The sequence below is a fragment of the Fulmarus glacialis genome, unplaced genomic scaffold (assembly GCF_000690835.1).
Source record: "Fulmarus glacialis isolate BGI_N327 unplaced genomic scaffold, ASM69083v1 scaffold44870, whole genome shotgun sequence".
Classification (NCBI taxonomy): Eukaryota; Metazoa; Chordata; class Aves; order Procellariiformes; family Procellariidae; genus Fulmarus; species Fulmarus glacialis.
In genome coordinates, this window is record NW_009187961.1 from 32,090 (window position 1) to 59,737 (window position 27,648).

A 27,648-nucleotide genomic window follows, 5' to 3' on the forward strand; every position below is an offset into this window, starting at 1 on the left:
AGAAAAATGTCAGCTGTTTGAATGATGCATTCTTGCTTTTAGTAACTTACCTTTCAATACTTCGTGTGCTGGCTTTATTTTACACTTTCCAAAGTATTTGTTGATAAGAGTTTGTTTTCTTTCCCCTGCTGTGGTTTCCAAAATGGTTTATATGGGTTCTGTGAGGATTTAAATTTCTTTGTTAGAGAACAAACCAAGAGTTGCTCCTTTTGTCATGGCAAACTTGTTTCCCAAAGCAGTCATTGATTCCTGTACAAAAATATGATCAGGGAATTCTTCTTCAATGTGCCTAATTAACATTGAGATAGCAGAAATCTCCTATTATTATTATGTTTTCTGATCTTGTAACCTCCTTGACCTGTCTCAGTGTATTGCAACCAGTATTGTAACCCTAGTTGAGATGGTTGATAGTGCAGATCAAATATTCTCTGTTTTTCTGTTAGCTCTGGATTTTTAGTCTGTAGGGACTCTGCTAGTCATTGTGGTTAACTTACAGTCAAATCATTTCAGACTTTAATATACTTCTCATATTAACGTATATTATTCTGTCCATTGTATATATTTAATCCTGATGTTCATGTCCTGCTGCTTTCTTCCCACCAAATTTCAAATATGTCACTATATCAGTATCCTCATTTGAGGACACCACACTGATGTCTGCATTTTAGTTAAACACCACTGACCTGTTTGCTCATCGTTTTTGATGGCAAGTGTCTTCCTCCTTCCTGTTCTTTGATTGGAGAGTGGAATCTGTCGTTCCAGACGTGATGATGTTCAACACCTGTCCAATTTCCCTGTTATTCAGTTGGGAAACTGACCTTTGTCAATGAATGCATCTTCAGCCCGATGGATGTGTCCAACCCTTGTTAGGTCCAGTGAACTCGATCTTTCCCATTCAGACTTTATCGCTCTGAAAGTGACCCTTCTTCCTGCCAGATCCCCCACCCCACTGCAACCATATCTTATAAATCTGAAGTTCTTCGTACCTCTGGTCTCATTTCTGGTACTAGGAGGCTTTCATATGGAGTCGTGCTATGGAGGTCATCCAGCTGCTTTGAACAGTTTGGATCTTCTCTCTCATTCACGTCCTTGTGGTTTTGGTACCTGGGTACAGTCTTAGTGCTTGCTGGGAACTTGTCCTTACACATCGCAAGGGCTTTTCTTCAATGTTTTTGGGGTTTCTTTTTTGTTTGTGGATTGGTGGTGTGTTGTTTTTGTTTTTTTTTTTTTTTTTTACCTCCCCCATGCCATTCCCCCTCCCCTGCCTTTCTGCTGTAGGGTTTTGGGTGAGGATATCTGGCTCTGCTTTGGTGGAGAGGACACTGGAGGAGAGGACACTGGAATTGTTTCCCCACTTGGCTAATCTTGTGTCATCTTTATAGAAGATGGAGGCTGTTGCTATATAGGGAATTGCTCTCCAGTGACTCTGAAGGGGTCCCATGTGCATCTACCTGTTGGCTACCCCAGCAGCACTGGGGTAGTGTACTGGTGTAACCCCAGAGCTGATTATGAACCTCCCCGTCTTCTCTTTATTTCAGCTCAGATGTCTTAAGACAACTCTTTGAAGGTCTTGAGCTGCCTCTGCTGTGCATTGCTTCCTCAAAAGGCAGCAAAAAGGCTTGCAGTGCAGAGAAAAACTGCTGTCTGGGGTTGTTACTGCTCTTTGCTATGTGTGTCAAGGGATGAACACTGAAGTTTTTCTTCACTGGAGTTCTTAGTGTTGCTCCTATATTGCTGCTCTGATGTCTGTTCTAGACCTAAGCTTACAAAGCAGCATTTCATCATTATTACAATTTAGATCTCTCTTAATTTCCTGTCTTCATGCAAACTTGTACATAAGAACCAGACATGACCAGACACGGTCACCAGGCATGACCAGACACGGTAAGACTGAAGATCCACCTAACGCCGTGTCCAGTCTCCAGCAGTAACCAGGGCTAAATGCTGAGTGAAGGGTATAAGAACAGGATGAGCATGTAGTGATTCTTCTCTAGAGTTCTCCTAGCTGCTTGCAGCTTGTGACTGAGAGCTTCTTGAGTTAGTTTGGTGTTCAGTTTTGGACAGTTTTTTCTTATGTGGCTCTTACCTGCTTGTGTTTGAGCCTGTGTAAGCTTTTGGTGTTCAAGCACCGTGCAGTAAGAAGCTTCATAGCTTGACTACACACTGTGTGAAGAACCGTGCCCTTTTGTTGAGTACCTGCTATAGGAAGAGGGAAAAATGATGGTTCATTTTATCCTGTAGTCCCTCAGATACCTTTTTCCTGTTGAGGAGCCAAATCTTTTGGGTTGTTCCTTCACTTGCATGGAAGCCAAGCAAGCCCAGTATCTGAGAATGCAACCCTCAAGTCACACTTGATTGCAACTGACCAAAGGATTCAAAAGTGGCTTGGTAGTCAGGGAAGCGGAAATGGCTTGTGAAGGTAAACATGCACGAACGGCATCATTGCAAAAGCCTAATTTAAGGAAGTTGGTCAAAATGGCTGCACTTGATTCAAAAACTAATAGCTTAAGAATGCTTACTGTCTTAAAAACCTGGTTTGGCTAATCATTTTTTATTTCTTTTTAATTCCAGAACTTTTGAATCCTCTTGGGAAACATGAAAACAAAGAACTACTTTTTAAATATCTTTCAGGACAGTTAACACGTTCCAGGGAAAAGCTGTTTTTTTCTGCAAAGTTCAGAAGAATCTGCATTTTCTGGGATTTTAAATAAGTATAAAATGAAAATAGTTTGAAATTTAACCTTCAAAATGAATATTGAAACGTCAGATGACAAAGCAAAGAATGGCTTGAAGTCTTCCTTACTTATAAGGGATGAAAATGGAAATAACTATGCATGTGACAGAGATACACCTTCCTCAAAGAATTGTGCCACCAGGATATATGGTAGTTCAACTGACCAAAATATACTGACTGAGCGTGAAGATGATACCATTCTTGAAAATAAGAGTGACTTCAGAAGTATTCTTTTAAAGCAGCAGTGTACTGAAGCACTTCATCTGCAGAAGACACCTGGTAAATACAACTGCACAGGTGCTCTGTCGGGAGATGCAGATGCTGAATGCAAGTCTTCTGTGACTGAACAGACTTGTGTGTATCCTTTGAACTGTGACTTGAAAGAAACAACGAGCTTACTGAAAGATGACATTGCTATCGTAAAAATGCAAAATCAGAGTATCAAATCGGTGCCTTACAGTCAGACTGACTCTAAGTGTGTATTACCTCTTCCTGCTTCAGAGCGAAACACACAGTCCCTGATAAAGGACCGGGCATGCTGCCACCTGAGCACATTGAATGTTACTAATGTTACAGGTAAAACTCTGGGAACTGATGAAAATGACGACATACATCTGAGGGAAACGCTAATCTCTTCTGAAGTATGTACAAGAGAGAAATTCGATAGAACCAGCTCAGAAAGAACACCTAACTTCTCTACAATAGTGGTTTCGGAAAGCCCAGATGCCTATTCAGAACTTGAAGTATATTGTCCTGCCTCTGCAGGCGTCGAACACTATCTAAAAAATACTGACAAGGCTGATAAAGAATCACAGGAAACAGAAGCACAGTCTGTAAAACTAGCTGCTGGATGTGTAGATCCTTATAGGCGAGATGCATTATCACCATGCATTAATATTAATGAAGATGACCAAGTGAAATCCTTGCAGGATACTGCTGACCATGATGAAACTGGGAATTCCAATGCTGAAACATGCACGGATAGTCCTGTAAATAATGTGCACTTTCTTCCAGTAGATAAAACGGATGGAGAACAAGTATCAAAGAAAACCGGTGAACCCTCAACCAAAGAACAAAGTATCTCTGGAAATGCTGCTCTTCAGGATGTGCACAACACCTCTTTCATATCTTGCAGTGTACCAAAATTTAAGAGGACTGTTATGCCTGAGCTGAAATGCGAAGCAACTTTTGTGGTCTTCAGTCCTATGGCTGATGAAAGCGATTCTGCTCTATGTACTTCAACCCCTAAAGAACGATCAAAAAATACAACTTTTTCTGTTTCAGCTTTGGCAGAACTTGGAGACAAGTCTCCTAAACTACGACCAAACAAAGCGTTTGTAGGAGGACATAATAGAAGGCCTTTGCTTAAAGCTAGTTCAGGTCAAACTGCAGGAAAACCAGTGGGCAGGTCTCCTATTGTGTCAACAATAACCAAAGCGAAGAAATTGGAGATTGTTAATTTTCCCAAACCTAATTTCAAAAATGTTAAGCCAAAGGTTATGTCTAGGCCTGTGCTACAGTCAAGAGACAGTGCAGCATTAAAACAGTCTCCCCAGTCCCCCCAAATATCAGCTGTCTCCTCATCTTCACCAGTGGCTTCCCCGAGGCAATTATCCCCCTCCATAAAAGTGCTGAAAAAGAAAATAGATCTAGCTAAAGATACTAAAGTGGAATTGCCTGTGAATAAGCCCCATAAGCTACATCTTAACAAACACCTCTTCGCTAGCCAAGTCATACATGCCACAACACATCCCAGAAATGCTTCCCACAAGGCTTCAAAGACACCTGTGTTAAAGCGGAATCCGGAAGACATTGGCAAAGCAAGCTCTACCCATTCGGCATGCTCCTCAGTTTCTGCTGCGCTTCCAACGGGTGTAGAGAACTCAAAAGAGATGCTGATCGATAAAATGGAAAGTTCAAAGCCTTTAATGCAGTCCTGTGCTCAAAACATCTGTCTGTCTGGAGGTGAAAAAGAGCAAAACAGCAACATGGGAATTCTTCTGGAAGCACCCTTGTTAAAAGATGTGGCAAATGAAACATTAGACCTGCACTCTGTTCCTTTGGTAAGCTTTTTTGCTTTACATACTTAATTATATGTTTTGTACATTTGGAAGGGTATTCTGCATTGCACAGTGCTGAATGGAAATTGTGGAATGGGTTTTGTGTCTACAGATGTAACTGTAGTGTTGATTTCTGAGATAAAGTCTCTCCCTAATAAAGGGAATGAAGAAGTGCAATTTTTACAAGCTGGTTGCACTTGGCCTCAAGTGCTATTTAGTGTCTTCAGCCTTCATCTTATTCTATGGTATAAAATTTTTTTTTCTAAAGTCTTTTTAAGACAATGCAGTTGGTAAGATTTCTAATAAAAGCAAACAAGTCTTAATTTAGTCAAACTGCTAAAATTGCATAGCATAACTTTTAATGTCTTTCTAAACATAGCTTTTAATATGTGCTTTTATCAAGATAATTCTAGTGGTGTTGTAACTTTAAGTAGACATGAGAGATAAATTGCTGTTTTAAGTATTTTTTTTCTTTCAAAACATGTTTTAGAATTAAATTACACTTTTCAAATTTACTTACAGAAATGTTGTGCATATACTAACGATAACATTAAGTCACACAAAACCCCAAGACCAACAAGTTGGTCAAGCATTTTATTTTTAACATCTTAATTTAACTGTCTGCTTTGAATAATTTGGGAGTTCGTTTATTTGAAGTAGGACCGGGACTCATTACAATAGTTAAGAGTAGCCAGGAAATATTTCTCATGCAGAGGGCATATACCTGGTTTTGGGCAGTCAGCCAGCTGGAAGGTGCAAACTTCCTGGCCGGGAGGTATGCGTGCGCTGGTTGGTTGGGAAATATTTTCGGACGAGTCAGCTGCCTGTCAGGAGAAACATGCTGCTTTCAAATACTCTGAAAGAAGGTTAAAAGAAAAGGAACAGTGAGAAAGAAGCGAAGAACTTCGGGGTTGGGTTGACCAAGATCTCAGGAGGCATGGTAGGGACGCAGGGTTGGAGTCTTGATGCTATATGGAGTCCCTCCTGTTGTTCGCTTGTGGGTTCAACAGCTTATGTTAAATGGGTGAAATGGAGCCAGCAACATACGGGTAAAACTGGCGTTATCTGAAATTTTTGTCAGGCTTTACTGATTTGCCAGAAAAATTCCAGTAAAGCTCAGTATATGGAGGAAGGTACTTCAGGTAAAACAGAAGCAGCTATCCATTTTTGAAACATTACAGAAGAAATTAATAAATAATATTATTTCTTTATTATAATAAATAATTTAACTTGAAAACCTAAATTAACATGAAAGCAAGGATGGTCTATTTTAATTCTGCAGTCTTTCAGAGCTTGGATTCTGCTTCACTCCTTCCTTTTGGTTCTGAGGGTTGGAGAGAATGCTTTTAATTCACCCTAATTTAATTTAATTGCCAAGATAGAGACCTTTCTGATACTAATTGTTCTGCTGGTACCTGGAAAATCTGTAGAGCAATTTCTATAAAATGTGCAGTAGACCAATCAGTTGGACTAAACTTAATAAGTGTTCTTCTGAGAAGTACAGATTAACTTCTGAAAATTAAGATGAGGTTTGGAGTCAAAAGTGGCAAGTGCATTAATATGACCAAATAGCTGCATATTGGCTTGAGTTACAGAAAAGCGTATGAAGATCTGTACGTTCTTATGAGTTTACCTTTATAGCCTTAACTTTACAGCATGAGGCATGAGTGGTCATGAATTAGTGCCTGTATAAACTGGAGCAGGAATTCTCTATGAAAGATAGAGGAATGCTACATATAAACCAGTTATTTTGAACCCATCCTGGGTTCGCTCCTGAATTTATATTTTATCTATGGTACCTGAATGTGCAAGATTTTAACCTGTTTCTATGTTGTAACTTAAGACCTAGACCAGGAAACCTATTGGAAGGGCTGGTAAAGAATTCATCTTGAGATTTGGTGCAGTAATTGAATGGCTTAATTAGACTTTGGGGAGTAAGAGGAAGAAACTGATGTTAAATGACCTCTATAACCTCTTCAGTGTGTTCGTCATTACTAGCGATTAGCTTCAGACTTATGTGCTGCTGAGGGCCATTCAGGAGATGATTCTTGAGGTTCTGAACTGCAGATGTGGACAATGTGACAGCAAACAGCTAAGCATATCCCTTACCTGTGTGGTCAGTATTTCATTACAGATGTTGGAAAGGGGGATCTTCAGCTTCTGACAGTGGTGGTGTGTGGTTGGTTATTGGGGTTTTTTTGGTTTGTTGTTTTTTTTTTTTTTTTTTTTAAAACAGATGCCTTCTGTGAAAGATGGGACAACACAAGGGAAAAACATACTGAAGAAAGGCCCAATCACACTACGAAGTGTATCAGCTCCCAAGGTTAAAATGGTGCCATCTGTGTTGCCCTTGAAGAGAGGATGTGAAAATAAAACTATCTGCACAATTAAAGCACCTTCTCACAAAGGAGTTGTTCTGTCATCAAGCTCTGGTAAGAGAATTTTTTACTGGAATACTATCACTTAACCAGTTTCTTAAAATTAATATATATTTAATGTACTTTCTGACAGAACTTTTAGGATGGTACAGAGCTGTATTTTTGGTGCTAAATATGATTCTATCTAAATCGCAAATTGCTAATACAGGGCAGGGAAAAGGCAGGTTACACCCTATCATTGTAAAATCTCATCTTGTAAGGAATGTGTTTAGGAGAGTTTGGTGCTATTAGAAGAAACAATATTTAAATATTATTATTTATAGTTTTGTTATATAACAGTACTTTGCAGAATTACAACTAAAATAGCTTGAAAGATGTAAAAGTAAAGAGGAGAAAATACAGAGCTCAGATACAAAGCATTTACAATAAGCAACTGTATGCTGTCCCAATGGGAATAAGCCCTTATGTCAGGACATAGCATATTTTGTTCAACCTAATTTTGGTACAGCTCTACAGTTTCTAGAAAGGGGGGAACATAATCGAAGGAGAGACTACTGCTTGAGCTGCTAAATTAAGCTCAGACTGATTAATACCAAGGGTGAGGGGGAAATCTCAAAACTAGTCTGTAGGCTGCTGTTCAAATCTGGTGACTGGAAACTACATTCTGTAATTGTACTGTAGAGATTCAGAAATGCTCTTGTAGGCTATATGCTTTTTTTTGACTAAGTGTGGCAATGTAGCTAATTGCAAAGGTAGCCTGACTATAAATGACTACACTACAGTACACTGTAATTTGGAAAGTGTGCACACCCAAGCTATACCCAGTAAAACCTGTTCTTATTTTTTTTTAACCCACTCAATCTAAGATTATAAAACAGTCCAAAATGCTCCTCTTAATTATATACAGGTGGTGAAGCGTGATAAAATCTGTATCTGTAGCCCTTTATGGGATGAGTCCCTCAAAGAAAGTGGATATAGGCTATTCTCTGACTTGATCCTTGCTAATGTGAGGGACTTGCTCAGTGAACTAGGTACCTACCTGTAAGCCACCAATTTCTTAGAAGATTCATCACCTCTCTAAATACCAATTTAGAGCTTTCCTATCTGTAATTATGGTCTTAGAAGAACTGAAATGGATATAGATATAGTAGTATATTGTCCCTTAAATTATTAATCCAGAGTAGATTTATGACACCATCATTAGAAATAAATGTAAGCATGGCTGGGTTATAGGACGAACTTCTTCCCTTCATAAAAAATCAGACGCACTTTCAGAAGCAGAAGTCATTTGCTGTCACTCTTTAACTCGTATGTTGAAATTATGGTAGTAGAATACCTTCCAAATTTTTCCTATTGGAAAGAGGCTGTTTAAGGTAAAAGCATGAAGCAGGACCTCAACATTTCAAACTCGTGCTATGATCTGATGAGACTGGAACTTTAATGCTGCCCATGAGAAGAATTTTTTTTCATGCCCTCTCCCCAGCCCCCCTGCCAATGCCCACCGTTCCTAGCACATCTTACCCTTCATTTTGCGTATGCAATGTTTTGGTGCATTAAACTGTATCAGGTTAACTTCCCCATCCCTTGCCAAGGGAATTATTAAATATGGTTCCTTGCTCCCTGGTAAACGTAGTGCTGATGCAAATCAGAGGATGGGAGTACGGAGTGGGAGAAGCAAGGATGGGGAAAGGTAGGAGTTACTTAGTATTGCTACCAAAGCCCTGCTGTATTATGCGACCACACCTTTCAAGTAAAACCCTATCCACTGCTGCTTACCCCATCTGTTTTTAAAGTTTTTGAAGTAAAACTGTACATACACTTACTGTGGCCAAGTGGCAGCTTGTAAACCAAACCCAGTTACCTGTTTAGCTAAAGCCTTCCTGTATATAAGGAATAACTATTTTTTCCAGTTAAGTCATTTGAACACTTTGGTATTAAACTTGTGCCTTGATATAATTCCAGCAGCGCAGATAAATAACTTGGTAGCTGTACAGTTGTTTGCTGTCAGGCTTTCTCCAGACTACAGATAGACTAGCTAAATCCAGGATGGAAAGGACTTCTGGAGGTCACCTAGCCCAGCCCCCCTTGCCTGTAACTGGGTCAGCACTGAATTCAGACTAGGTTGTTCAGGCATTTGTCAAGCCGAGTCTTAAAAATGTCCAAATCCTGATGACCTCAATGCTTCCTGAGGTACTAACGTAAATGCAGCTAATTCTTAACCAGTTGCTGGCTGTATTGGGATTGTTGGGCAGGAAGACAAGTCAGTGTAGCAAGTCCATTAAACTCTGAATAAGAGAAGTGGTGGTATAGCTCTGTGTCATCTCTCACATGTGTATGTTGATGGAGAGAAGCAGGCTGTCTGTCTAAAATGTATTGGTATATGTATTACTCCCAGAATAATCAAGAGCTTGTGAGCAGTGAATTGTGTCATGCACTGTCACTTTGAGTGGGAGGCAGGAAACTCCCCTGCAACCAAGAAATAAAAGAAAAAAATGCCCCGCATAAAATGCCAATCATAAGATCCTTGCAAGTTCGCAGGAGTTGAGATTTTGGTAGTGGTTTTTTCACTTGTAAATGTAAACCGTAAGTTTTCAGTGGTAGTGCACTAACCCAATAGGAAGCATTTCTTCTAAGGAAATTCCCTGATCGTCTCCTGAACAGAAGGCAGCAGAAGGAGAGGAAAACACGTATCTCAAGCATTATATTTTTGTGAGGTTATTTGCAGAGCATGTTAAGCTAGAAATAACTATTTCAAAACGGCTGCTGACCACTGTTCACCAGTATTGGTGTATCTTGGCTGGAACTTGGAGTTTTTTCTGAATTAGAAATTGGTTCTCTAAAAGGTGAGCCCAGCTTGATTCAGGGTACCGAAGTGGTTTGTGAAATGGCGAAGCCCCATCTAGAATGGCAAAGCAAATCTAGAAACCAGGTCACAGTTGCAAGCTAGATGCCTCAAAATTATTTCTGTCTCTCCATTCCTCCATAAGAGAGAATGAGTATGGGACTGCAGGTCATTCTTGAAAGAAAATCTTAATTCTCTACAGCTAATTTTTCCATGGTGGTGTGCATAGATTTCTGTAGTACTGGATGGCAGGCAGTATGCCTCTTGCTATGTTAGTTTTCTATTAGTGAAAACCTTTATTAGAATTCAAGACACAGAATGAGGTGTTTGAGTTACCTGGTTCTTACTGGAAGGCGTTTGTAGTTTTGGAGCCCTGGTTCAGGACTTTGAACCAGTCCAGAAATGAAAGTAACTATTGTTTTCGTTCCCAGCAAATGCACACAGCCTTCTAATTGCATGTACATAACCACTGTGGAGGAGTAATAGCCTGCTAATAGTTGAGGTATTATGGTTTGGGAAAAGTCATGTCTTTCTCTCATTTGAAGGGAGGGCTGGAAGGGGACTGGATAAGCCAAGGAGATTTGGTGGTCCCATGGAGGGTCACTCCACGTTCTTCAACTGTCAGCCTGGCCAGTAACCACATGCTACCACCCATGCAGTTGGATGACAGTTTGAGCCACAGGAAATTGTTTGATTTGTGTTTGAACAGCGTAAAATAGGGATATAAATGGTTTACTTTAGGTCTAAAATGTAAAAGCCCATCACTGCTTTTTTGTTTTTTCTTCCTAGTGCTGATTTCAACCTACCTATAAGTATATAAAGGGATGGAGCTTTACCTGCAAGTTAAGATTTCTGATATGCTCATACTTCACCTACACTTCTGTCTTAAAATAATACGATTGCTTTTAATTATTTTGAACTGTATGAAACTTCACATTGTTGTTGATGTCTTAGCTATGAGAGATCTGTCAAGCCTTGTGTGTAATTGAAACTATTTGGGGATATGAAAGCATCTAAAATATTATTCCTCCACTTACTGTTAACAACTTCCAGAAATTAATGGAAGCCTTGTAAATCATCTTTGTAACCAAAATGTCTTTCACCATCTGACAGTTATTTCTGACATTTTAGGTACCATTTTGTCTCTGATTTAAGTCACTGATAACCAAGTAAAGCCCTGTGCTTTATTTATCTTTTCCAGGAGTCTAATCCAGTGGTACTCCCTCTTTCACTTGCTAGTATTTTCATAGCATTTAACTGGAGTAATGAAAGCTTGGGTAGAGAGAAACATAACAGTCTGAATTCAGTGTTTCCTTGAAGAAGGTTTTGGATAAGTGAGACCTTTTCCTTATGAAAAGTTGATCATACTGAGGGACTTTTCTGGTGTTGTGCAAATAACGGAAGCACGGGAAAAATAATTCCCCATATGCTATAGGAAATATGTTTAAGTTGCATTAGACTACAAAAGATCCAGTGATACTTTGAAATACTGATTTACTTGTTAGTTCATAATTGCAAAATTCCTTCTGTTGCGTTTTGGCTTGGTCTTACACTTAAGCGTGTAATTCAGAGAAGCTTCCAAAGTTAAAACCAGAACAGGCCGTAACAAATTAAGACTGTGTTCATTATTGAGTGTTGTTGCTGTTGATTGCACAAAGAAAGGCTTTTCAGATGGAAAATTGAAACCAAATGGTTTCAATGGGTTTTCGTACAGCTGGAAACATATATAAACTTGGTAATTCAGGACTTTTTGGTATAGCCTTTCACAATACTAGTGAAGCAGAATGAAAACGGCTTAGTTTCAGTAAGCGTTGCCACAAACTTGAGTCTATGTTCTGACACTGAATCAGGAGCTGAACCAAACATGGTTACTGCAAATCACTTCTCAGCTTATATCATTAAAACCATGTGACTCTTTAAAGTTGGATTGACATACTGCCAAGAGGAAGCAAAATATTTTAAAAGGCAAACATAACTTCCAGGTTTTCTGGCCTGAAACCATCAGGAAATGCTGGACTGGAGTGTTAGTTGTAAGGGTATCCATATACTTTCTCATGAACAAATCTGAAATACATCAGAATCTATAAATAAGGCTTAAGATTTAGTTTCAACCACTCTTCTTATGCTTTTTGTTTTTTTCTTTTGCAAACAGCCAGCTTTTCTTATGGATCCTAAAAGCAGGTTCCTCATACACTAACTTATCCAACATCATTATTTGTCCTTACAATATTTGTCCTTGAGTCCAGATTACTTGGTCCTCTTTTCCCTTTCTTTAATACACGTGTAGTGCTTCATTACAGTAATTAAAGCCTGTGTTAAAAGTGAACTTAAAACTGTTGTATTCACCTTCAGAGGTGTGGGAAGGAGGAAACCCATACATGGGTCTCTGAGGAGCATAAGGTGTGTCTGTAGTATGACATAAAGCTTGTCTATCATCACTCTTTGGTCACCTTCACCCAGAGAGCTCCACTGCATAGTGACTGTTTCTCATAACCAGTTCTCTTTTAATTTGCAGTATAAAGTAAGGAATAACTTACCTAATGTATCTGAAAGGACTTTTGTCCAGTTGATAATTTTGTGAGAGTTCAGGAAGCAGCGTTAGTTGTGAGGGGTTAGGAACCTCACAGGTCGTCCCTTCTGCCTCTTGAAATCTCTGATTGCTTGAGCTGGACTTCCATGGTAATGTTTCCACTCCACTTTGCCCCTGCTTCCTGGCCATCCTCAACAGGAACAGCTTGCTGGAAGCTGCTTGGAGCAGTGTGTATATCCTTTGCCAAGCATTGACCTCTAAGCCTCTGCCCCAAGTGTTGGTCATTCAGGTACAGAATGGTCAATTCACACTCTGAAGTCAGAAGGGAGCCATAAAATGATGCAATCTGAATTCAGCATAATCAATTTGGTTTTAGCTTTGGCTACAAACAGTAACAGAAAAACTTGCTTTAACTTTGACACCTATTTTCTTATGTTACACTTCATTAACAAGGAGCTCTCACCATGGCACAGATACTACTCATGTTTTGCAAGCCTTATAATAGGGTTCAGCATAAAAACACCCATTTGGAATAAATTATTTCCTATCTATTTTTATAAGTCAAATGGACCATGAGAAACAAGTAAGGTTTTTTGTTTGTGGGGTAATATGAGATCTGTTACAGTGAATGATTTAAAAACAAGTTGATTCATTTAACTCTGGTTTGGTAGGCTTAGGTATGGTCCTCTGAGTTTTTTGGGGGTAGGGGAAGAAGCGGGGGATGGCAGCGTTTGAAGATGAACTTAAATGATCTTTATTCCAAAGTCTATGGTATTTCCAGTATTCTGTTGACTTCCAGCTTCCAGAAGGGAGCATGTCATCCTGTCACCTTTGTTTGTGGTGCCATCAGTGACCATACTTAGGGAATTAAGTTTTCACATATGTTCCCAGACTTCTTACAGGTGACTTGTGACTAGCCACATGAGGGTTTTAATGTGTTACACCTGTAGCAAGAAATGTGTTCATACTTGCAGAGGCTGATGCGAACAGTCCATGTATCAATGCTGTCAGAAATGTGGATGCATCTATAAGAATATTCTCCTTCAGGAGTGAGGTGTGAACCACTTCCCTGCAGGGGAATTTCTTGGTACCTAGTCATTTACTTGCAGGGACATGCTGGTGTGTCTTCAAATAACTCTTCACCTGTACTGGTTAGTTCTGAATTCTCTCGGGGCGGAGATAAAGGAGGAGAGAAATAGGAATCCTTGTCTTCCTGAAGAAAATTGTATTTATGTTTTGCTACATTGAGGTTCCTCCTTCATGCAAGGAATGCATGACCTCTGCAGCAGAAAACTTAAAATATTTATAGATAACATGGGTATAAAAGCTGCAAACTGTCAAAAAATTCTCAGTGCATAACATAAAGGGGTGTGCGGTATGAAGAGCTGGACAATAATGAAAAGCATAATTGGATGTGATTGGTGGTTTTCTTTTGCCTCAGCTTTCCTTGTAGTACATTTTCCTTGTGCCCACTACTCCTAAACTGACAGAACTTTCCAGTAGCTGTGTTAAAGCTAGTCGTTGGGATTTGTTTGTCTAAGTCAGGATGCAAACACCTTACGACAGTCTCCTAGCAAACCTGGAGGGGGCAAGTCTTGCCACTGCTATGCAGCTGCCCCGGGAAGCTGACGTTGGGAGGCTGGTTCTGCTTGGGGTCATAGGAGATGACAGCATAACTCTGTAGACGTCGTCTCTCATGGGGTTGCTCTAGTTAAGCCTACAAAATGAAAAACCTAAAATTGAGTAAATCCAGCAGGCAGCATGATGGCAGACAGTACTGGAAGTGGGAGAGCAGGTGTGAGTTGGGAATTGAGGCCGGGGAGGAGAAGGGCCATTTCTAGGTGCTGGAGAGATCACATGCAAGGAGTTGAGCCTGAGGAAAGATGGGGAAGGGAGGAGTCTCTCTGATTGTGGAAGGGTTTAACTGGGAGGAAGACTGCCAGATTTCGTAACTGGGCCAAACAGGAAGGGAAGAAAGTAAAATTTAACAGCAGACATACATGAATGTTACTCTCTCTCTCTCCCCCTAATTGAAAACACCCCAATCGCTCTTTTGACAGTGGAAGCGTTTGAGAGAATGAAAAGGGTTGATTTGGTTGTTATTAACTGCTAATATAATGCTCCATAGCACTGAAGATCAGTTTTCCAGTTTTAGTCTGAGAATATTGAGCTGCAAGAGGAGGAACACATGAATACCTGCCCACATGGCTGCTGGCAGCCCGGTTATGTTTTTGGCACTTACTTGCTGCTGGTTCCTTGATACCTGTGCCAAGGAGGAGCACTTTCCTAAGGATTGTAGGTGAATGGGAACAATACTGTGGGAGTCTACGTCAGATGGGGCATTGGGTCTTGCCTCAATATGTAAACTGTTCTCTGATCAGCTGTTATCCCCTAAACAAATAAATCTCTCTCATGTAAATATTTCAACACCCAGCAGTAAGTTAACATTCCCTGTCTTTGTCCATGTTTATGTTTAGTAGTTGAGGCATTACTAGCAACATAATGTAACTGTGTCCTGCCTTTTCTTTGGTAATTTTGCTAGCGATCTGAGACTTTAAAAGGGAGAGATAACTAGAAAGAGATTACCTGTACATCTTTGGTAGAATTATGGAATGTGCTGTAACCACTCTTTATGCTCTCGAAGGAATACTGATATATGTATAGTATAATATAGTGTAACTAATATTGCTGAATGGCTAATGAGGCAACCTGAGGAGGGTGCAGCCATCAGAAATCTGTTAGTACTGCTACTCCTTTACAGTGCTCAAAATAGCAACCATAAACGCTCTTACAACTATGTTAAGATCTGTCTGCTGGAAACAATAACCAAGTCCAGTTTGTCTTTCCATGATTTACTTGCTCCTTTCAATAGATACCAAAAATTAACATGTTTTCCTGAAGGTTTGCTCCCCTTGCTTTATAAAGACCTTGTACTGTAGGCTCAGACTGGGCTTTTTCATCATGCTTAAAATTATTTTTTTAAAGGCTAAGAAGTTTAGCACTTCTAAAATAAAGCCCTCTGGATTTTTAAACTGGTAGGAAAAATCAGAAAAGCATGAAACAAAAATCCCAAATTCAACATATTCAAGAGAGAAGGCAATGAAAGGCCCAATGAACTATTACTTGTTAGCTTTAGGGTTAAAAAAAAAAAACAGCAACAACAAAAAGCATCCTTCCTTTTGAACTTAGTTTGCCCTAAGTTTCTGTTTGGGAAAGGCTTCCAACCATTCATTTCCAGGTGTTATATAGCTCTGTAAATGCCAGTTGCTCTGTGCTCAGTTCTAGATGTGAAATGTGTCAACATGGTTTGAAACGGTGGACATTGAATCTCAGAATTGGTAAATACATATTCAACTTTACAATCGCCTGGTGTCGTCAAAGTCCCGAGTTCACCACTACTGGCATATGTTTATTCTCTCAATTTGAATCTTTTAGGCTCCAGTGCTATTTAAAGGAAGCCTTAATTTAATCCCAACAATAACCACCATTGAGGGATTCATATGAGAGGATGATTATTTGAGTAAGGATATGAAATCTGACTTCGGAGCTTCTTGAAAAATGAGCTTTGTTCCTTGCTTATTTCCACTCCAATACAAGAGATACTTTAACATACTTGAAGTAGTTGTTGCATAGACTTTTTTCTAAAGAATTGCCAACTCATTACTTCACTGTAGAGGAATGTGATATTTCTAGTATTCCACTTCAGTGACTAGATTAAATAACTGATGAAAGCCTGTTACTTTGACGCTATTGCTTGTTGTCTTTATAATAATGGTTCACTAAATATCCTGCTTTTGTGCTTGTTTCCAGTACTTTTGTTTATATACCATATCTTCCTGCTTCTGTCTTCAAAACCTTTGCATTTAATTTGTGCTACTCCTTTCTTAGGGAATGGTACTTATAAAAATATTTTGTAAAACCGTTGTTGTTAGTTGAGGTAACACCTAGAGTAGTTGCTTAATGATCTTGTGTCATGACTTAAAAGAAATTCTCCCTCGAGCTGGGCTTTTGAAAAAATGTGTTTGAGTGCTTGAGTAATTATTTTAATGGAAGCCTTTATAGGAAAGCACCAAGCAGTAGAAGAACTAAGAAAAGAGCAAAGGTCATCTGTTTGACGTGCTTCTGAAACTGGACATCCTAGAGCTTGCTGTGCTCGCTGAATGGGTTTGAGTTCACAGCTGGTTTAGAGCACTGCCACATTCCAGTGTCTGCAGAGAAGCTGGGCTGGCTGCAAATCATGTATAGAGAACATTCTGTTCAAGAAGAGACCGAGCATTTTCACATGTTTGCTTCAACCCCTCTTGGGAGAAAACCCCTGTGAAGAAAAATGGATTTTGTTCCTATACCTTTTGAACTGGATGAATGAGTCCAGCACAATAGCAATCAAGCATGCTACCCTCATCTTTTAACAATAAAATGCAGCTGATAAACTGCATTTGTTCCTCTGGCTGCTTTTGAAATGTAAAGCTTTAACTAAGTCTTACAAATTTAACATGCAGTGTTTGTATAGTGGCCTGTTTGTTTATTTGGGTGTGTGGGGGGAGTGTGTTTGGTTTTTTGCACCTTGTTTTGCTGAGCAGCTGTGTAAAAAAAGGAATTTCTGACTGGTCTGGATTAATTACTTTTCTGGTATGTTGATCCATTAATGAAACAAGCTTTTAGAAAACAATGTGGAAAGTTTTAGAAAGCTGTCAGGTTTGTTGTATGAAGTTTAGATGTGTCAGAAATTTTTTTTTCAAACACACAAATGATTTCAGATATGTTGTCTGGAGTGCTGTGTTTCAGAGGTTTTCAATAACTGTCAGTTTGTGGTTTGTGGTGTTCTCATAGCACAACAAAGGTTTGATGCTTTTTAGTGAGTTGGGTATATTCAAGCGTCCGTTGTAGTAACTTAAAAAAATTTCTAAAATATGGCTGATAATTTTGTCTCGGAGATTTGATACCAGGCTGCAGTAAAGCCGTATACAGAATCACAATTCTGCATAGTAATGCCAAACAAGTAGTAAAAGTGCACCTCCAAAGAGAGGTCTGACATAAAGCATGTTTAATGACTCACTGAAACTTGTGTGTTATATTCAGTGACCAGTATTATATAATATCCTAATGCACGTTTAGTATATGTTGCATGTAGGGTTTCTCTTTTGTTACTGATTTGATCTGAACTGAGGGAAATAGCTTGGACATACCTTCCTTTACTAGTGCTGTTCCTGTCTTTGCATACTTAATGTAGGATGTTTTGAGACACATTATCTAATCCTGTCACACCACCTACTGTTGAAAAGCAGACATTGGGCGTAAGTGTTTTTCTTGCCTAAATTTTAATGTAAATTGCCCTAATGTCATGCTTTCTTGGTCTTAGTGCAAATCGATGGTTTCTTCGTCATTAGTATTTAAGAGTGGAGATCCTGCAGCAAAACTGATGTTGAATAAAGTGGAATTACTAGCTAATTTTGTCATATTTCAACAGTATCTTACATAGCTTAAGCAAAACTGAACTGTGGTTTATACAAGAATAAAGGGAAGGGTATTCACTTTAAGTAGAAACTTGATTGATCTAAGTCAAATCTGAAGCACTGTAGTCATCTCTTTTCAAGTAAGATAAACTATGTCTGTCAGACTTGAAAACAGCAAACATCAGAGTTTAAGATACTTTGTAAAATATCCTTTTTTATCATAAATAACAAAATATTTTTTTAAAAAAACCGTAAGTCTAACTTCCGTATCTCTATTTTTGTTTTTGTACAAAAATAAAAACCTCTTTTCCATAGTTATTCAGAGGACTTGACAAGAGTCAACTCAGTGCTGGAAAGACAAGTCTGTGTGTACATAACTTCCTTTGGGCCATTGTAGTTTTCATCTGGGTGCACGCTTTTCAGAAATAAACTAAAAGCTTAATTTAACTGAACTCAAATTTTCTTGCAGAAAGTGTAGTTACTTTGTTAGTAGTACAAGAGTAAGCTCCTATCTGAAGATGGCACACCTGTCTCCTATATAGATACTCTTCCTGTTTGATTAACTTAGCTATTGGGCATTTGTATTCAGCAAGCTCAAATGAAAACAGCACTTAATGCAAAATGTGCCTGCACCAGTTGGCCATCAAGAACTTGGTTCCGGGGAGTGCTGTTTAACTAGTTCTGCAGAACTAGTCAGTTTTCAGTATATTATGTGAGTACAACACAATTTGATACTCTTGTGCTGTGTTTGTCCTTGAAAGGGTATGATCTTTTAGAGTACTTTGTCAAATGCCGGGGGGGGAGATCTCTGTTTTGGGGGCCAGAACAAACAAAATAATCTTTCTTGGATTGTCTTTGAGCTGGAGGTTATATTTTTATGGGGTTGCCAGTACAGCTAACCATAATACACAGAGGTAGGAGAATGCCAGAAAGACTTTTTGTGCATGCAAATGTCTGCCTTGAAGGCCAGTCTGTAAAGCTCTTGACTTGCTCCTGAAGTCAATATGCGGGTAAAACGGGATCCTTTAAATTCTTGGAACTGTTTTTCTGCATTTACGACATTTTTTACCATGTCAATATGAGGTAGATTAAGCCTTTTTATATGTATTTTTAATGTGTAAATCTTTTTACTTGTAGGCATATACATAGAAGCAGCTATTGTTTAAGCTTCTTTCCAACTCCTTTTGTTCTTTTCTCTCCCTCCCTCTTCCCCCCAATTGACAGGTATAGGATCTTCGCCAAGAGAGAAGCATGCCTCCGTCAAAAATTCTCCAGCCTCATGGGCTAGCTCCGGTAAACTGCTCGCCAAATCCGAAGTGCCTGTCAAAAGATCAGTGCTTGAGAGAACACCTAGCATCTCATCAGTCAGCAGCACTCAGAGTGAGCGAAGTCTTTTCAGCAGTAATTGTAAGTATCCGTCAGGATTATGGGTTTTAACTGATAGCCAGCATCAACTGCTTGTTGGAAAAATCCCCTTGAAGGGAGTCCTGTCTGACAAAGGCCTGTGTTAATTCTCATTGTACTACTTATTATTAGTTCTAGGTCTTAATCTTTTTGCCTCTTAACTTTCGACTTTCCTTCTTGAGAGTTGCTACCTGAAGGAGCTGTAAGCCCTGGATTTTGGTTTGATGAGTGGATGTTTCAGTACAGCTCCTTTTCTGTCTTGAAACATTACAAAACCAGTGGGTCTTCTTGAGCAAAAGTTTTCTTGTGTTTATATATAATGTAATAAGAAAGAAGTCTGAATGGTGCGAATGGGTTACCTGTCATAATATTTGTAACAGCACGTTACAGGTTTTTGATACTAAATGCTCCTTTTGAACTCGATTATCTACTTTCAGAGTTTTAAGACAAAATGTGTAGATGAGATCAAAAGCAGGTAAGTGAAACTGCTCTAGAAGGTAAAACTTTGCATGGGTAGACTTCTATAATTTCTAAGGTAATGTTGTGGTTTAACCTGGGAGGCAGCCAAATACAACGCAGCCGCTCACTCACTCCCCCCGCCGGTGGGACGGGGAGAGAATCAGAAGGGTAAGAGTGAGAAAAACTCATGGGTTGAGAAAAAGACAGTTTAATAGAACAGAAAAGGGAAAGTAATAACGATAATGATAGAATATACAAAATGAGTGATGCACAATGCAATTGCTCACCACCCGCGCTGACCGATAACCAAGTAGCGATCAGTACTTCCTGGATCACACCTACCATTCATATACTGAGCATGGTATGGAATACCCCATTGGCCAGCTGGGCTGGCTGTCCTGATTATGTTCCCTCCCATCTTGTGTACCTAGCTCAGTCAGTAGGCATGGGAGCTGTCCTTGGACTAGGAGGACACTTAGCAATAACTGAAAACATCAGTGTATTACCAACATTCTCCTCATACTAAATCCAAAACACAGCACTAGGAAGAAATTTAACCCTATCCCAGCCGCAACCAGGACAGGTAAATATAAGCATTGGTGTATGACCTGAACCAAATCCATCTTGATTAAAAGTAGGGAGAAAAATAACAGAACTAGCTTTGATTTGAAGCTCTACAAAGGGTCTGTACCAGCAGTTGTAGGAGTTCTAGCGGCAAAAATATGAAGGAAATAACACATAAGTACTGTCAGACATATCAGTATTCCCAGCTACATGTATTCAAATGAGTACATTCAAATATTCTCTTACTATCACATCATCTGTTACATCTTGGAGACTGGGCAAAGGCCTCTCCTTTGTGTCAGATGTCATTTGAATCTGTCTTCAATGGACTGAAAAAGAGAACTGTGATTTAACATACGTCTGTAGTTTATGTATGCGCATATGCATACGCACATATATAACTAAATTTTCTCTTGTTCTTTTTTTTTCCCCCCTGTAGTGCCTTCATTAAAAAACTAAGACCTAACATATTCCTCAAAGGAATAAGAGTATGTGTAATAAAATATGCAGTGCATGTTCCTGTGTTGTCAGATCAGTTCGGTTACTGTGACAGCCATGTTGACTTTTGCTGTTCAGGTTTAGGACTGTATCTGGAATTCCTAAGCAGCTTTGTCCTCTCTTCATTTTGCTCCCTCATGTAACAAAGGAAAGGGTCATCGCTTCATAACAAAGAAGAGTATTCAGATTAAGTATCCAAACAGATGACTCCTTATTTAGCCTGATTTGCTAGTTGGTTTAATCTGTTTTGTCCACTGCCTTCAAGCTTACAATTTTTTCCACTCTGATTCACGAAGAGCAAGCAAAAGCAATATGAGAGGTTGAACATGGCTGCAGTCTCTTTTGGCTTTAAGCTTGCTTTGATCCTTTTTAAATGACTATACCAGGAGGACTCCGCAGTTGCACAGAAACTAATTTTTCTCCTGTTTTCATCAATTCTACGCTAATGCCACCGACTGACTCAGGAATCCACTATGATATTACCTTACTGACATTGCTGGTAGTGGGCTCTTACAGCTTTTGTATTATTCCTTTGTTAGCCACGTTTACTGGGAAAAGAAGTAGGTTATATTCCTTTTTATTTCTTTTTTTAAAGCATGTATTTTGTTGTGTGGAGGTTGGTAAATGTATGCAATGTTTTGACTTGCTGATTTTCTGTGAGATGATGTTTTTCTTCAGTTTATTTCCTGCACTTGATGAGAATGATTTATGTCTTGTGGTCAGGTTTTGTGAGTATAATGAGTTTAGGTTACATATAATTCATGTGTTAGTGAAGTTTTTAAGACTTTGAATCAAATTGGAAAGAACTAATGAATTTACTTTGTACTCTAATATTAAGTACAGTGCTGTTCTTGTTTTTTGTTCTCTCATTTCGTCTACTATATAGTAATGTTGGGAATCTCTATTTGTAAACCTGAAATGTTTTTATTAGATTGGTTGGACACACAAAGGCCAGAATGGGAGGCTTATGCTGTGAATGTCAAGAAATTTATGATAAACTATTGTGGTCCTGTCAACAGTATTAAATTAACAAAGTCGCTTGGCTTGTTTTGTTTAAGGAGTTTGCCTTCTGTTAGGGGAGAAAAAAAAATTACAAAAGAGAGCGTTTCTCCTACTGTGTCAGCTCAGCCCTTTGTTATGGATGTCCTTGGATTGGTAACTTCCTGTGGCAAAATTAGGGTTTTTTTTGTCTAATGAGCACTTCAGTTTTATGATGCTTTTCTCTAAAAAGACTTACCATTTGAAAAGTTTGGAAATCATGAAGTTTGAAATGCTGTTGTTAATGAAAGCATATTTTGCATGCAAGCTGTCAGTTTGAGCACTGAAAAATTGAATTTTTAACATTAGGGAAATCTTCCCAATTTCAGTACTGAGCTGAAAATACTATCATTTGAACAAACTGAAATGTTTAAACTCTGAGATTAAGTACAAGAATCCAAATAAGAATTGCATTAGAATAATTGAATGTAAAGGAAACAGTGTTTCAGAAGTTAAAAAGCTGATCCTAGCAATTGACCTGGAGCTGCATTTCCGTACAGTCAATACTTCACTAAAATTCTTTTAATGAGTTGAGTTTTTAAACCCTTTAGATCTTAGCTCGGGTGAGATCACTTCATACCTGTCCATCTTTCATCAGGATTGCAGTAGCTGCTCTTAATTCTGCAATATTCTTAATGAATATTTGAATCGTATAGTGACCAAACTTTGCAAATTTGCCTTTTTTTCTGCACACAGCCTGGTTAGCTGACTCCAGAGCTTCTAATAGGACAAAACAGTGCCCTAACTAGTTCCACACCAGAAGTGTGCTCGCTTACCTAAAGTGTTAGTTCCATGGCATGCTTCTGATTTAGAAGAAAGTAGTACAGCTGTTTGTAGGCAGTTGTTAGCTGCTTGCAGTGAACTCTGAGCAAAAATCCTTAATTTAGTGATTTACGGAAAAAGTTAAGGACTGCTTCAGTCCTCATGCTTTACTAAAACAAATTGGTTTGAATCATCTGATGTTGATCAGGGTCAGATTCCGGCCGAATAACTGTGTTATTGATGTGTTATGCAAATTGTTCCTCATGTATAGATTTTTTGCAAATATTTAGCTTTTGTGCCTTTAGAGAGGCTCCAACTTTCTTTTTTTTATTAAAGAGGAGGAGGATTCCAATTGCATGTTTCTAAAAGGGAAAGCAGTTCTGTCCCTCTTTCTATGGTTGAAAATGTATTGATTAGTGGCCAAAAAGCATCTATTTGAAGCAGTTAACTTCCATGCCTTATACTAGTGCATTTAAAGACATTAAAATAATCTCAAAACTGTATGTTCCATCTTTCGGTGAACAATATTAGATATTGTATTTCACATTACCTTTAAAAATATCAGCCTCATTAAAAGACTAATCTGAGGCAAACCTGATACTATATGAACTCCACCCCCTTTTTTTTCCTCTTTAAATGACTAGAGAAGAAAGCAACAGTGTGACAAACTATTCCAGCGTGACTTAGTTTTTGCTTGTCTCTGGTAAATGCAATGTCAAATTCTTACTCTTTAGTGTGTCAGTATACATAATTTTTTAGTACCTGAACCAAAGTGTACTCCATCTATACTTATTTCAGAAGTATTTTCATATTTTTTTCCAGAAAAATAAAACAATGCTTTCCCCAAATTTCAGTTTTCTTTTTTCAAGTAAAGATTTTCATTCTGACACTAAACCCAAACCTCTCTTAAGTTCCTTTAAAATGGAACAAAACGTCTTCTGTGGCAACTGGCGTGTTAGTTGGAAACACGATTTTGATGTGAGGTAGCAATTGCTTATTGTCCTGCTTTTCCCAGTTTGGATCTGTCTGCCCCTTTTTGCAGGGAGTATTTTGCTGTATGACTTCATCTCTCTCTTGGAGGGGGCGGGGGGGGCGGTCTTCTGAGGTCTGTTGTCACTGAGGAGGTCGCTATTATGAACAGAGACTACAGGAATCTTTCTTAAAACGTGTTTGGGAGCTGGTGAATGCAATTGGGCTCACATGTTTTCTGTTGCCCCACAAGGAGGACGAAAGGAGTGCAGTCTGCTGGCGGTGTGTGCACCGTATCATTGAAACAGTGCACTGAGCTCAAACAAGAAGGAACAGGGGAAGGTGTTGCATGAGGGAGTTGTCCGCGTTATATTTGGTTTTTATTTTTTAACAGTCAGTTCTGAGGCCAGAATGTCTTTCTGTACTGATGATGCTTTTTCTTGGCTTAAACTGAAATGTGTTCTGCGTTTGCTTTGTACAGCAAGATCAGACTTCTAGTTATGTCTCTTGATCAATATACTTCTATGTATATCCCCCTCATGCATAGTTCAAAGCTGTATGTCTAGTTCTGAGAAGTGTTTGTAAGAGTCATAGACTGATCTGTTACAGTTCATCAGTACAGTCTGTTTGTACTGAAGATACCAGAGGTGGTCATAAGATTTTTATTCCAATGTGTGTTTCTCCTAACTTTAGCCTTGGGTAAAACAGGCTTGTTCTAGTATTTAATTTTCCTCAACCTAGATACTGCCTAGACCAAATTCTTTGTTCTGTGTTGCAGCTGCAAGTGCCACGGTCATCATTAAGAATGGAGAATGGCCTTCAAAACCATCCTGCCAGAATCGTACTTCAGGATCTGTCCCTTTGAAAGCAGTACCAAGACCTAGATTACACTCGTTGAAGTCAACTCCAAAAGGTACATGGGTCTGTTTGTAGGCAGAGTGAAACTATAGTTACTACTGTTATGGTACCTTACCTTTCGCAGGTGGCTGCCTCCTGAAGCAGTGTTTATTGAAGCAGTGTTTATTAAACAGTGGTCTCAGAAAATAGTAAAGTAAAGCAAAATCACATCAGTGGTGCTTCAAGTTTCGTATGATTTCATAGAAGGGCTGAAATGTCCTTTGCATTGTTGTAATTGACTGGGGTATTCCAGGCAAATGAGGAGGAGGTCTGTACTGTGATATGGCTAAGGTTTGCATGGCACAGGGACTAAATGCACTTTGCTCCGTAGCAGATGTCATCGTGTGGGGTTTATGTTGTTTTAACAGAAAAGGGTTCTTTTCTGTCACAAACCTCAGGCACAGACTCTGTGGCTGCTGGTGATCTGCAGGGTAGACCTAGTCTGAATTTATCCTGAGTGTATGGTTGTCCTCGTCCTTATGCGGACGTTGCATTATCTTCACCCCTTTCAGAACAGGAAGGACCCTGGGGGATGGGGATATTTTTTTGAATAAGGTATTATTAGATGAAGTATCTTCTTTTGTAGATGAATGACATTGTCCCATCTTTCCAAGGGAAGAGTCCCAGAAACAGTTTAGCTCTTCATGCTGCTTTTTCTTGATATTGTTCTTACTGGTTGGAGTGGAAGCAGAGGTTTGCTCTGATTTTTAATGGAGATAAGACAATTGTGCTTCATCATCTAGTGCTAAAGGAAACATGAATTTAAATGTACTTTCTGGCTTCGTATTAAACACTGTTCTGGTTCCTATTCCTATTCAGGCCAGGACCCCTTGATCAGCCAACAGTGCTTCTCCACTCAAGCCACAAACAGCAGTTGACAACTCATTCTCTGGCCAAAATTAAAGACATAATGGGAGCAGATAAATAAGCTTGCTGTCTCTCTCTCCTAAATCCTAGTTATAATCAGCTTGCTTCTCATCATCTTTGTGGTGAACTGGTTATTGTAATTGGATAAACCTAGTTAAGTGCTATGCTCCCGCTTTAGGCTTAAGTTTAAGCTGGTATCTGACATAATTGAGAATAAATAGAAGGGATGCTTGCCAAATGTCACGCTATAATGACATGCTTTAAAATCATAAACAGTGAAAAGAAACCGAATTTGTCACAAACTATCACTTTGAAATAAACACAAATCATATGGCTGTCTGACAAGCTGATGCTTTCTGTTAGGGTCCAACATATGCAACACAACTATGCATTGCTCAACATCTTCAGTGACCTCAGCACTAGAATTGTGCCTTCAGCACCTGCAGGAGCAGTGTGGCCAGAAGAAGCTGGTATTCCCCCCTCGGCTTAGTGTTACTTGGACTACTCTGTTGTGTTTTGGGGCCTTCCTAGTTCAAGAGGGTTGAACTGGAAAGGTCAGCTGGAGACTTAGGAAAATGGTTAGGTCTCGGACCTCATGACCTGTGAGGAGAAGTTGAGGGAGTTGAGCTTGTGTAGTCAGGCAGGAAGGAGAATAAGGGGAGATATTGTAACAGTCTGCAATAACTTGAAAAGGACAGCTACAAAGGTGATGGTGCCAAACTCTTCTCAGTAGTACCAGATGACGTGGCAATGGGGAATGATTGCAAATTGTGGAGTGGGAGATGCAGCATTGCCCAGCGGGGCCATAGAGCCTCCCTTCCTGGTGGTTTGCAAGGCTCGGCTAGAGAAAAGCATGGTCAACTGATCTCATCTTGGTGGTGGCCCTGCTCCGAGTGGGAGGCTGGATAGCTGGCGTCGAGGTGCCTTTCAGCCAATGTTTTTGTAGCTGTGTTGTATTGCGCCTGTTTTGAGACTTAAGTAATTCAATCTTAGTGCTAAAGTGAAATCTTTACTAACATTTTCTTCTGCTTACAAGCTTTATTAAAATTATTTTTTTATTTCTTCCAATGTGAGTTCTGGTAAAGCAAAATTAAGTTTAAATACAGCTTAAACTTTCTAGAAGGCATTTCTTTCTGTGTTTGAGTAGATTTGTGCATCTTGTACTTAACTGTAAGTATGTAAAATTAAGCATGTCTTTAGTGGCTCACATAGGTTCTACTTGTAAACCTGATCTAAACATCTGCTTCTAGGAGCCAAGGCCAGGTCTGCTTCACTGAACCAGTGCACACCAAAATCATCTGGGCCACTGCACTCGGCAAGGAAAGTCAGTGAAGCTAGAGGTAATCAACTGTTGGGTAAAGTACATTTTTCAGTTATATTCTTGAATCCCTCTGTCTTCGGAAACAGCAGCTATGCTCTATGGCTCTGGAGTCACTGAGATGGTCAGTCTGCTCTTTCTCCTTGTAGTTCATAGTTTTGGAGACTGGCTAAGGTGAGGGGAACAGGTATGGTAATGGTACAAAGCAGATTGTTTCCTATTGAAATACCTGCTGTAGGACCTCACTATTTGTAAAGCCTGAAGAAAGCTGATAGGTGTCAAAAAGACCTTATAAAATTCTGCCCATGGCTTTTGGACTTGTACCTAGGAGTCCCAAAGAGTGCTTTCATTGAATTCATATCCTTCAAAATAATGGGGTTCTTAGGTCAGTTTTCACATGACTCTGAAACAATACAGTAAGAGTAGATTAATCTTCTCAGTGCTTTCATTTATTTCTAACTTGATTGGTAACACATTTGAGGGTGCTCTTAATTTATACCTCCTTCATACAAATAAAATAACTGGAGCGTATAGGTGGAAAAAAAGTTGCTATGTTGCCAGTTTAGACAGTTGTTTTTTATTATCTGTGGTACTCTATGAATGAGTAAAATGAAATAGTGCAACCTGGCTTAAATGAAGTATGATAACTGTAATGGAAAAAAATGTTTGGCTTATTGGGAACTCATCATCCATTTTCCAAATAGTTTAACCCTATAATGCTAAATCTTACTGTTGAACGTGCCATCAGCCATCACAACAAAGAAACTGAAATTGTGTAGTTTGAGCTTATGTGGAAAGAATCTAAAAAAAGACACCCCCGCTTCCCCTTACAGGCTTGAAGTGTAATCCTCTGCTTTTCCTCTGCTTTTCCTCTG

The 27,648-nt window shown here is 39.2% G+C and overlaps 1 protein-coding gene across 1 annotated transcript; it reads left to right on the forward strand.

Moving 5' to 3' along the window:
- Positions 1–2,748: 2,748 nt before the first annotated feature.
- Positions 2,749–26,795, forward strand: LOC104072041 (microtubule-associated tumor suppressor 1 homolog; the record flags this gene model as incomplete). The annotated part of the gene is made up of 5 exons (XM_009576858.1): positions 2,749–4,797; positions 7,031–7,226; positions 19,222–19,404; positions 24,470–24,604; positions 26,706–26,795. Coding segments are annotated over exons 1-5 (2,653 nt in total), but the record flags the coding sequence as incomplete, so codon positions are not given.
- Between the last annotated feature and the right edge of the window lie 853 nt (positions 26,796–27,648).